The sequence below is a fragment of the Protopterus annectens genome, chromosome 1.part1 (assembly GCF_019279795.1).
Source record: "Protopterus annectens isolate FY-2018-M chromosome 1.part1, PAN1.0, whole genome shotgun sequence".
Lineage (NCBI taxonomy): Eukaryota > Metazoa > Chordata > Ceratodontiformes > Protopteridae > Protopterus > Protopterus annectens.
Window position 1 is genome coordinate 1,080,702,604 of NC_056726.1, and position 13,210 is coordinate 1,080,715,813.

General features: G+C 39.9%; 1 protein-coding gene across 1 annotated transcript in view; it reads left to right on the forward strand.

The window, feature by feature from the left end:
- The window catches only part of LOC122813602 (acetylserotonin O-methyltransferase-like), a 237,282-nt gene that overhangs the window by 134,985 nt on the left and 89,087 nt on the right, over positions 1 to 13,210 (forward strand). The window contains exon 5 of the mRNA XM_044086017.1: positions 7,867 to 8,007. Coding sequence (XP_043941952.1) covers positions 7,867 to 8,007 — 141 coding nt within the window. The remainder of the gene's footprint in view (positions 1 to 7,866; positions 8,008 to 13,210) is intronic.

Genomic DNA, 13,210 nt, shown 5'->3' on the forward strand with positions numbered 1-13,210 from the left:
GTGGCTGACCAAGTTTGCAGATAACTGCAAGCTGGGCACTGTCTAACATTCACCTTGTGATGTGAACATCCTCCAAGAGGGCCCTACCCAAACTAATGACTGGTGCCAGAAGCATGGCCTCAAACTGAATGCCAAGAAATGCATCATTATCCCCTTTGGGGAAAACGTCATCCCCACTAATTATCACATTAATAACAATGCATTAAGCATGCAATCAGTCGTGAGGGACTTGGGCACCCAGGTTGATGGCAACCTGACTTTTGACCACCACATTGCCTCCGTTGTATGGAAGGCTTTCTACATGGCCCACCTCATATATAAGGGTGTTTCATCCATGAACAAGGAGGTCATAACATCCCTGTACTCCTCCCTTATCAGACCCATTATCGAGTACAATGCTCCCTTTGGCATGTACCTTGCCAAGCACATGCAGCAGCTGGAGAGACCACAGAGGTTCCTGACCAGGAAAATCCAGGGTTTCAAACAACTATCTTATACAGATAGGCTAAAAGCCCTGTCCCTCTACTACAGATAGGTTAAAAGCCCCGTCCCTCTACTCAGTCTCATACAGACTGCTCAGAGGTGACCGGTGTCTTGCATACAATGCCATTTCTGACCTAGCCTTGATGGAGTTGCTCCATATCCATAAGACAAACTCAACTTGCCACTCTTGCAACCCACTTGCAAAGCCTTAACCTGGTCTGTGACATTAATAGAACTTGTTGGTGGGATAGATTTGTGTCCCAAAGACTCCCCTGTCTGTTATATAGACTCCCTGTCCATATCATGCAGAGTACCTCTCTAGCACTCTTTAAGAGGAACCTGGATGACTGGATGGGAAGCAGAAAATATACCCCTGAGATCCCACTGGTGTCTCTGCTGGACAGGGGAAACAGGTGCCAACTTTGAGGGAACATGGGCAAAATTCTTGGATAGGCTTATAACGGCCTCCAGGCCAATAGGCTAGTATCATCCTATGAACCTATACTGAGCCAGAAGATATAGCAAACCTACTGAACAACAAATTCAGCCCCAACTTTACCCCTCACTCCCCATCAATCTTCCCTCAGGAAATACCATCAAATATAACTCCCCCATTATCACAAGGGAAAGGGTCCTTAATGTTCTATCCAAGGCCAAGAACAGCACATTAATGGGTTGAGATAATATCCCAGGATGCCTTCTAAATAGTATGAAACATGATCTATTGGTCTGTCTGGAACTGCTATTTAATGTTATCCTCAAGACAGGCTTCATGCCTCATGCATAGAGAACAGCAACAATAAATCCTCTGCACAAACATGGGCCATCTACAGACCCTGGAAATTACAGACCTATAAGTCTCACTAGTCTCATATCAAAGTCATGGAAAGATTATCATGGAAATGATCAGTAATTACATAGTAAACCTCCACACACTGGACCCAACCCAATTTGGTTTTGCCAAGGACAGGTCATGCTTACTCATCCTGGTGGACTTCTTTGAGAAAGTTACCAAAGCAATGGATGAGGGCAAAATGGTTCACACTGCCTAGCTTGATCTGGCCAAGGCATTGGACACAACACCACACTCAGGCATTGCTGACAAACTCAAGAGGCTAGGTACAAACCTGCATGCCACCTGATGGATAGACAACTTTCTCAGAAACAGAACCCAGGAAGTAAGAACTGGGGAGTCCACTTCTACAGAGTAGCCAGTCACAAGCAGAGTCCCTCAGGGAACAGTTCTGGGACTACTCCTTTTTGGCATTTACTTCTCTGAAGTCAAGGCCAATGTCACTGGCCTCTGGATGACTAAATTTGCAGACAATTGCAAATTAGGAACTCTCACTGAATCCCACACTGACAGAAATGTTCTCCAGGAAGGGCTGACACTGACAGACAACTGGTGCCATGGCCATGGATTAAAACTAAATGCCAAGAAATGCATAATAGTATCCTTCGGGAAGTCATCCACCCCTGGTAACTGTCAGATTGACAACACACCCCTAAGGGTTGACGCAGTAGTCAGGGACTTGGGGACACACATAGACAGTAATCTAGACTTTGTGACTACCTTGTGTCTACAGTAGGGAGAAAATCATTCTATGTTGTGCAACTTATAAACAAAGGTATGGTAAATAGGTCCAAGGAAGTCACATAACACTGTATTCGGCATTCATGAGACCTGTCACTAAATACAATGACCCCTTTGGTATGTACCTAACCAGGCATATCTAGCATTTGTAATGTCCACAAGGTTCCTCAATAAAAGAATACAGGGCTTAATTACATGCCATATGCAGACTGTCTCAAGGTCCTATCCCTGTGTTCTGTTTCCTACATGCTGCTGAGGGGAAATCTTTGCCTGCCACTCTGATTGGCCTCTTTCATATCCACAAAGCAAACATCACCACTGTTAGCCATTTTAAAGACTTAACCCCTGCCTGTGATATAAATAGGGACTGCTGGAGGGACATTTAGGTATCTCAGAGACTACCCCATCTCTGTAACAGGTTTCCTGTCCATGTGAAGCAGAGTTCTTGTCTAACCCAATTCAATTGTAACTTCGACAATTGGATAGGGAAACAGGAAATTCATCCCTGGTTTGGTACCATGTGTCTAATGGACACAGGCAGGCTGTAAATGTTTTTTTCTCCCAGGCCCCGATTGTAAATGTTTCATCTCCCAAGCCCCTTGCTTACACTTATCAAGGGTGCCAGAATTTGTCAGAGATTTGGGATGCATGGCTAGGCTTATAAAGGCCCTTGTGTTTGTTAGCCCAGTAAACACCTATGAACCAATGTGCTTTCATGTTTGCATTCCTTTTCCCTATCATTTGCTAAAGTTCTTGTTCGGAGTCTGTAATTATTTCACAGTTCAATGCCACAGTCCTACTTTCTTTGATGCCACATAGCCTACGTGCACCACCTTTGCTGATCCCCCCCCCCAACTTGTTTGCTGACATTATCAGCAGTATGAGCACCAGTGGTCTCGGAGCTGAAGGCTGATGCAAATCCACTCCTATTGTGAATGCCTCTGTGAGTACAAACACTGTTCAGGGCCTTTGTACATAACTTGCACTAATTTTACCAATGCCTCTGGGACTTTGAACCACCTGATGACTGTCCAAATCAACTTTCTTGGGGTCTTGTCATATGCTTTCGCCAAATCTAGGAAAGTCCATTTGGACTCTCTTATCTCTAGCATCTTCTCAACTTTGTGTTACTGCAAACCTCAGGTCAATAGAGCTACAACCATTTCTGAATCCAAATTGCTCATCTCCCATCTTACTATCTACTGCTCTGGATATTCATTTATCAGTCACCCTCTCCAGGACATTCATGCAGTGTGACATGAACCATTCCTGGGATATTCTTACTCTCCACGATGCTAAGAGAATACCTTCTACAGTCATTTGTCTGAAACCTCACCCAACATTTTGAACTTAACTGCTGTCACCTCATGTAAGCCTGCTGCTTTCCCTGACTTCATTTTCCTTAGTGCTATTCTTACTTCTTCTGTGGTGTGCTCCACCTCCTATTTCATCGTAGGTTGTTTCTCGGGCAGTACAACTTCTGTAGGATTTTCTTCATTCACAAGCTGCTGGAAGTACTCCCCTCATCTTTCATTGATGTCCTGTGGACTGTTGAGCAGGTAGTTGCTAAGATCTGATGGCTGTCTTCTTTATCTTTCTGTCTTTACCTTTCAACCTGGATGGCACAGTGGTGCAGCGGTTGTATTGTTGCCTCACAGCAAGAGGTTCTCTAGGTCAGTTCTTGAGTGGGGTACCTTTTCTGCAGAGTCTGCATAGCCTTCTTGTGTTTGTGTGAGTTTCCTCTGGGTGCTCTAGTTTCCTTCCATGTTTTGAAGACATGTATCTGCTACATTTCTCACTGGGCCACTGCTGAAAATTGTCTTTGTTCCAAGTTGGACTTTCCTTTGTAAACAAATGTTAAATAAAAAAACTAATATATATATATATATATTTTTTTTTTTACCATCGGCTGGTCACTTTTCAGAAGCTGGTGGAGTGTCTCAGATGTCCTGTTCCTTGCTATTGTGACTGCTCTCTTAGCTTATATGTTATTCAATCAGTATTTTTTCTTAGCCTGATCCAACTTTAATGTCTCCCATTTTTTCCTGTGCTACATCTTCCTTTTGATAACTTCCTGGACGTCTGTATTCCACCATCTATCCTTATATTCCCATACCTGACTCGGCACATTTCTGTTCTGTAGCCTGTCATTCTTCTTCAGCTTCACCTAGTTCATTTTCTTCCTGAAGTGCTAGAGCCCTGCGTGTTGCCTTGAGCCCCATGTGTTTCCTTCAGCTCCTGTGCTTTTGTTCTAGTCACCTTTTAGGGCTTCAGCCTAGTCTCTGTTGACCTTAGAGCCTTCTCTGACCACTGCTTGCAGTTGATTGTGGCCACTACTGCTTTATTCTGAGGTATGACTGTTTCACCTGGGATGACTTTGGCATCACTGATTCCACCCCAGCGCCCTTTCCTTACTAGGAGGAAGGCTCCCTAAGTTACATGCTGGTGATTCTTCTACATGATTTTGTGATTGTCTGTCTTGCTGAACCATGTGTTGACCAACATCAAGCCATTTTCCAAATAGAAGTCTAGAATGGCATCTCCTTTTTTTATTCCTGTTGCTACACCCATGTGAGCTCTGACAGTCCTCATATCCTGTTCTATCCATCACGATATGTACATTTAAGTCCTGCATTATTGACACCAGCTCATGTTGTCCAGCTTTATCTAGTAGCTCCTGCAGCTTTTGCATTAACGCGGTCTTCCTCATTGTTGCAACCCTGCTAGGAGGCATAGGCTGAGATTATGAATACTGCCATATCAATACAGTGGAGTCTGATTGTCATGTTTCTATCACTAATTTTGGTGTCATCCCTCACTGTCTTCTGGTACCTCTCCCTCACCACAGTTCTGACACCATTTCTAGTCTGTCCTCCTTCTGAGTAATAGACTGTATCCCAAGCCATGTGGCTTTGCTGCACTGGCCTTCCATCTTGTGTCCTGGATACGGAGGATTTCCCGCCTCTTCCTCCTTACCATCATGTCATCCACTCCAAGCTACATTCTGTCAGTAAACCTATACTGAGTTTACCAGTCATTAGTTCACGTTAGGCAGGTTGATTAGAAATATGTCAAGCTTTCACTCAACAGAACTATCACAAGTAACCCGAGCTGAGCAACTGGACACCTGATAACCATTAGCTTACTGACCAGGGTTACTGGGCTTTATGGCAGGCACACACTGACGAATAAAGGTACATAGATCCCTCCCACCATTGTCATTGCCCCTGGAGTAGGTCAGAGTAGGCCAACTTCTTAACCAACTTGTCTCTGGTAAATACCCATGCCCATTTTTGGTAAGACCATTCAATGTGACCAAATCTCCTAGCATACGTGTTTATACCACTGTGAGGCTAAATTTGATATGGTGGATACTCTTAGGTCAGTATTCTCTTATCTAGAGGATTCTGTGCACCTCAGTTGATGCCTAAAGTGGTTGGTCTATTCAACCCCCCCCCCCTAGCTTTACCCTTTCTTGTAAATTCCACACACCCTTATACTAGCCTTCATTATGACTTTGTCCTATAGTTTGATGCAGTTGTCATATTTTAGCCTGCATAAATACACACATGGCACACAGTACTCAAGATGTGTCCTGATGAAGGCACAGTGAAGCAGAAGCTTTAGCATGTTTATTCTTGATCTTCCCAAGGGTACAACTTGGCAATAAAGCCTAGCCAAATCACCCAGTTCTGTGAGAGACTTGGATTGTCCTCCATTAAGGAGACTTTCTCCACATATCCTCAGTGAAAATGTGTGTTATCCATCCAGTCTTCTACACTGATTTTAAATTTTGCTAGGGAAGTACTCTGCTTAAAACATAAAGGTAGCCTATTAAAAAAATAGGTTATACACTGTGTTAGATATCTGTCCCTCCATTTGATCGTATTACTGTGAGTAAGTTCAAGGTTAATATATCAACAATTTATTTGATTCAGCTCTTGTACCCAGAATTTTCAGTCAACCGAATCTTGGTTCACCATAGTCTTATCAGCTTTGAAGTCACAGACTTATATACTAAAGAGGAGGGGACTCTGACAGTCTTGTGGGACATCACTGGTGACATTTTTTGCATTCAGTTACTTCTAAAATGTTATACACTCTTCCCATCCTTTTTTTGTTATTTTTCATCAACTGTAGCCACCCAAAGCTGATACTTTACCCCAGGAATGTTGCGACCCAAGTGTAACACTTTGCACTTGTTGGCAGTGAGTCTTTCTCTGCAGCTGAACAACATGCTCTCATGTTTTCATTTATTTGTTCTTTACAGCTGCTCCTATTTTGTTTAATCCCCAAAGAGGCTAATCTTATTCTCTTTTGCCTCGCATACATCTGAGGATTAGAGTCCATGAAGGAGCCATGCCCTGCTAGACTACCCACTCGCATTACCCTTACATCCTACTCATCTCAGTCATACTCCCTCCTTGCTTCTACTCCAGATGTCCTTGTCACATTTATATCTACTGTAAATCTTTTAGATCAACTAATGTAATTTCAAATTTACCCCAGATGTCCTTATCAACATTTATCTCTACTGTTCATATTTTAGCTCAACTGATATAATTTCAATAATTTCCCTTTCAAATGTATTGTTGTCAATATCACTTCATTATAGACCCTTCATTGAAGGAATTCTTATCCAAGTGCATTGTGACATTCTTCTTTATATAGAATTAAAGTGGCAATATGGCTGAATATCTTCAGATTGTGATACGCCCCATTACATCCTGTCCAATCTCACCTTTTGTATTATCTCTGTTGCAGATCTTTAGCTCATCTGCAGTGAGATATATATTTTCACTGTTCACTTACAGTGAAGTGAAGGTACAATCTCAGAAAGAAGTCCTCTGTTCACAGCTTACAACTCCTCTTTCTTTATGGTGGAATATTTTTGCTAAGGTGTGCACTCTCCTGTTATAGAGTCAACATTTAACAAAAGACACCACTAAGACTCACTACACGGTTACTGTGTACAGTAATTGTTTTAGTTATTGATTTAGTTACACTTTGTTGATTAGGATTTTAGGACAGACCCAAGGTGGTATTAAACAGACTAGGGGAATCTGGTCAGAGCGTTGTGAAACTTCTCCTTCTCGTTTTCGATAAGTCCATTTTAACTCTCTTACACCCATCTGAGCTACCACCACTCAGGCAGAGGGGCCTTGGCTTATCATCTTATCTCAGTGAGGAGTGTAGCACCCATGTATTTATGCACTGCAGTGTCAGCACTGGAAAATCAGTCCAACTGTATCTGGTGGGAATAAAACCCATAGCCTTCAGATCGTCCAATACCAAAGGTGAATGCTCTGCCTTTTGAGCTACTGAGACTTATTTTATCTATGTGGATCAGGGCCATTTGCCTTGGTAAAATATAATGAGTATACATCTATGACACAGTTAAAAAAATACTAAATTTGAGATGATGTTCCTTTTCAGAGTTTATTCTGTGTGGGGTCATGTGTCCTACAGGTCTTTATATACTGTCTCTCAGAACATGATGCAACATTGATTGGCTGTGGTCACAATCCATGGTGAATTTCAAATTATTTTGTCATGTCTATATGACAAAATAGTTTGCAGTATATATCCACAAAGAAATCAGAGCCATCGATAGTGTAATAAAATGCAGATAACAAAAAACTGTCTTTGCTTTTTTCACAGTCCTCATCCAAGCACAGCACACATGGTTATGACGCACAAATACTAAAGAAGCAGTCAGAAAAAAAATTAGAAGTTCACAAACCAAGCTATTGCCTAAAGTTAATTACCTTTATTGTTTTACCTTTCAGGAAATACAGGTGCCTTGGCCAAGAAATTTATCTCAGCATATCCACAGTCAAGCGTAACTGTCTATGATTTACCACAGATGATTCATACTGCAAGAACGTATGATAAGCTGATTAAGGATTCCCAGATTTCTTTCCAAGAAGGTATGTGACTCTGTATACCTATTTAAATATATAGATGATGCATTATTACATTAGACAATTCAGTTTACAAACATTATAAAGCTATTTCACATAATTCTGAACATCTTTGTCCTGTGAAATCAGTTTTCTTGTGTACAGTTCTGGTACTGAAGTAAAAGGATGAGTTTTCTAAAGCAAGAAGTGAAACACTTTCATGACGTACATAAAATTAAATCAGACAGTTTCTTGCTCTGTGTTTTGGAAATGCAGTTTTACGTGTCTGAATTAACCACATGGCAGGTGAAACAATAGGACTTGTTCTCAATTCTATATCATGACCTCAGAGATGAGATGACAGCTCAGAAAAAGTGTAATGAGTGTATTAGGCTTGGACCAAAACACGTTTACACATGCATTTTCAATTCTGTCATCACTATTTTATGTTTAAATATGCGGTGCATTTTGTATGATAAATAATTAAATAATAAAAGAAAATATGAGACATTTCTCAAGAGGTGGATATAATGCAAAGAGAAATTACAAAAATATTTTCCTACAACTATTTCTGAGAAGCAAATGAAATAATTTGACTTTTCCAAGAAGTAAGTTAGAAGAATTTGATGTAGAAGCTTAAAGGTGATATTGTAGAGATAATGACACATGAGCTGTTTTTTTTTTAAATGAAGTTATTCCTAATTTCTGAAATAATTATGTTTACCTAGCTGGAAAAAGGAATAAAAATTATTGAATATTATGAATATCTTTGCTAATTAGAATAAAGCATTTAAAACATATTTTTCTATAGTTTAGTCAAGCCATGGTGAGTTAATAAAATATTTTCACTGCCCAAGATACTATAAGGATATATTTTCAGGATAATCCTGAAGAGCAGTAAATATAAATAAATGTTTAGTTAATCATCACATCAGAAAATGGTTGACTTTGATATGTAAGTAAATGGATTATAGATAATAAAATATGAATGTTTTATAATTAATGCACAAAATTTGTTAAGGAGAGAAGTTTTTGGTTGGAGACCATAGATATGAAAATTATCTAACAGTTTATTTCTTTATCCCTGTTGCTTGTTAACCATCATTTCTCTTGCAATCAGTTGATCGACCTCTAGAGACCATCATCTGGCAGTGAAGTTTTCATTCCTTTGGTTTTAGACTCTCTTTATGACCGATGCATACTCATATGGGCCTGCTACACTGTCCCCTAAAAGTGTACACAGTCCTTTACATGCCTAATGAAGGTTACTGTGTGAGCACAGGATGAAAGGGTCAAGTGCATGTTCTATCCAGTGCATGTCATTCACACCATCACCAGTAAGTGTCCACAATGATATGAACAAGAACGTCCCTCTCTACTTATGATGGATGAGTCAACATTAATCACTCGCTACTATACTTCATCCAGTTCCTCTCCTGCCCAAGCCTCTAATCAAACACAATTCATCTGAGTCAGTCATGGCTACGTCTGTCTATGCCATAGAGCCAGACTTTTTGACATGATGACAGATAATATCACTATTCAAGAATAATTTGCTGAAAAGCTACAGTATTAAAAAATGGTGAGTATTCCCTGGAAGCATGTCTCAAACAGTCATCAACTGGCCTGAATGTGTATTATGTTTATAAGAAAAATAATACTCTGAGAACGAGTAGATATGTACACCTACAGAATAATAAAGTAGAATGATCGGATTGGTACACCTACAGAATAATAAAGTAGAATGATCGGATTGGTACACCTACAGAATAATAAAGTAGAATGATTGGATCGGTACAGCTACAGAATAATAAAGTAGAATGATTGGATCGGTACACTTACAGAATAATAAAGTAGAATGATCGTATCGGTACAGCTACAGAATAATAAAGTAGAATGATCGGATCGGTACACCTACAGAATAATAAAGTAGAATGATCGGATCGGTACACCTACAGAATAATAAAGTAGAATGATCGGATCGGTACACCTACAGAATTATAAAGTAGAATGATCGGATCGGTACACCTACAGAATAATAAAGTAGAATGATCGGATTGGTACACCTACAGAATAATAAAGTAGAATGATCGGATCAGTACACCTACAGAATAATAAAGTAGAATGATCGGATCGGTACACCTACAGAATAATAAAGAAGAATGATCGGATCGGTACACCTACAGAATAAGGAAGTAACAAAATCTGTTGAATACTACTGAACAAATATATTTAAAACTATACCAGTTTACTTAAAGATAACCGCATTCAACTGAAAGTTACCTTATTCTAAAATAAGCTTTCACATCTACATTTACAAAATGGTCTTTACATAGCTTACTGTAAGTTTGTTATGACATAAGTACTTCTGTTTGTGTACCACTTCTATCTCTACAGCTTCCTCAGGGAAGACTTTACATTGCTTCGTATAAGTTTGTTATGACATAAGTACTTCTGTATTTGTGTACCACTTCTATCTCTACAGCTTCCTCAGGGCAGACTTTGCTGTTGCTGTAAGAAATCTGATGATATTTTAAGAGTTTGATTCTCTGGCTCTTATATCATACCAAACTTCACACGTTTGGTCTTGCTCCTGGAAAAGCCCACATGGCAAATGTTCATTACCCTGCTCTCTTTCTTCTCCACTAGGTCGTTAACCTACTGATGAAATGTGCACATCAATTGATGAAGAAGAAACTGAAAAATAATTTAAACACACTTACTAACACTCTCTCCAGAGTTTCTGAAAGAGAGCAGTAATTCTGAGTAAACCTATCTTAAGCGAAAAACAAGAAAGCCCGAAGGAGAAGAATCTTCAAAAATGATTTCCTTCTGAGAATACATATAATGTATATAGTCTGATATAGAAAGCTTGTCTGAAATCAGTATCTCAGTATGTACATATGTTTGTATGAATTAAATGATTAAATTGTTAATTATTTATTTTAGTTATTTGTTTATTTATTTATCTTTTGTTGACAGGGTTAGATCCACTGCTGTTTTAGCCTTTTTTCAGGGGACACCTGAGGTAGCATTTATACTAACAGGGGGAATTTGACGAGGGCATCAGGGAACTTCACCTGCTCATTACTGTTCCAAGTGGAACCCATTTTGCCTGTGCACTTCCTGTTTCCATTCCAGGCACAGACATGTCCCAGAGGAACAGGGAGTCAGATAAAGAATGAGATAATGGAGCAGTGAGAGAAATGGAAAAGGAAACCAATATTGAGACCAGAGAATGCACTTCAGCCATTTAAAAGCTCATTCTTGTTTAGCTTTTGGACTTGAGCTTATAAGTAACCGAAACAACAGATTTTTTTTTTATTATAATCTTTTGTCTTTCCTCAGTTAGCATTGAGAATAATGATGACTTTCCTAGCTTTATTCTGCAACCATGGTTTAACCGTGACTGTTAATGACTCTGGCTGGTTGGAAAATGCAAGAAATTTATTTCACTGTACTCCACTAGGTTTGTCCAGGGGAGATAAAGGTGTTCCTTCAGCATCCTTTAATCATATATCGTAGAAGTTTGAACAATACTATAAAATGTACGCTGACCCAGAAGGCTTGAAAAATGTCTCGCTTACTTGGTCTACCCTTTTTATAAACCCTTCACTGTTATTCCATCACAAGACAAGAGATAGTTGCAAGTATTTAAAAACTGAAACCTAATAAGGTTCCTGACAGTGATGGTTTGCCTGCACAATTATGCAAACATCTCCCTTCTGCAGCAATTAAACTTTTTTTGCCACAAGGTCAGCTTCACATGGCCAGTTAATGATTCCTTCCTCAAGGAGACAGTTTCTCATAGTCCCATTATTCAAACCAGGTAAAGATGCATCCCTCCCCTCCAGTTACAAGCCAGTCTCTCTACTTAATACAAATAATAAGATTTATATGAAGCTTTGGGTGGTTAGAATAATATCGATCTTTCCATCTTTAATATATCAGGATCAGGTGGGTTTTCTGAAAAACCATGCAGCCCAATGTCCCTTTCTACTCTTCATAATTTTCCCACTGCTATGCTATCTGTGGTTACCTAAAAAGGCTTTTGACTACATTAAAATGGCGTTACTTATTTGACATATTATCATTTTTTCAATTTCTTCCCATGTCCATAGAGACAGTCTCGGCTATATACCAAGGCCCATCTGCAGTAATACGAATAGGGCCCTTTGCTGTGAGGCCAATTACCATTTGTAAATGGGGTTAGGCAAGGGTGCCCTGTACCATCTCTTTGCTGAATGCCCTCATTACCTCTTGCCTTCTTCCTGTCTGTCCCAAATCATTTTCACCAGACTGTTTTCTGCTTTACTTCACATGTGCCCAAACCACCGTAATCTGTTCTCTTTAACCTTTTAATGCATTTGGAGCTACTTTGGTTTATGCTCTGATGTTGTCATTTCATCATCTTTCTCACAGTGTGCATCCTACCACCCATCTCAGGCAGTTCATCCTATCACCATTAGCTTCCTCAACTGCTCTGCCTTTACTGCCAAGGTTTCCATTCCATACAGTAGTACTGGTCACACCACTGTGTTGTACACCTTTCATTTCAGCTTCTTTGGCTTTCTTATTTCATATATAGTTGATATAATGGCTAAGGTCTTCACCACCCATGCACAAAGTTCAATCCTGGCCTCCGGCCAATGCCTGTTTGGAGTTTGCATGATCTCCCTGTGTCTCTATGGGGTTCCTTCTCCCATCAAAAATCACATTGAGTGTTTCCATGTCAAACTCACCAATGAATGGAGCTGTGGGCAGCAGCACAGACTCTACATGGTGCTCTATAAGAGAAAGAGTTATATAGACCAACTGCTTTGGGCATCTACTGTGGTGCACAGTATCCTCAAGATAGGAGAACATGGATCACAGACTGTGTGCCAGGGCAGGGCTAGCCACTCAACAGTGTAAAATATGGCTGTAGGTGATTCAGTTGTGTTCCTAACTGTTAGAGTGATATTGTACAAACATGGCTGTAGGTGGTTCAGTTGTGTTCCTAACTGTTTAGAGTGATATTGTACAAACATGGCTGTAGGTGATTCAGTTGTGTTGCCTAACTGTTTAGAGTGATATTGTACAAACATGGCTGTAGGTGATTCAGTTGTGTTCCTAACTGTTAGAGTGATATTGTACAAACATGGCTGTAGGTGATTCAGTTGTGTTCCTAACTGTTAGAGTGATATTGTACAAACATGGCTGTAGTTGATTCAGTTGTGTTCCTAACTGT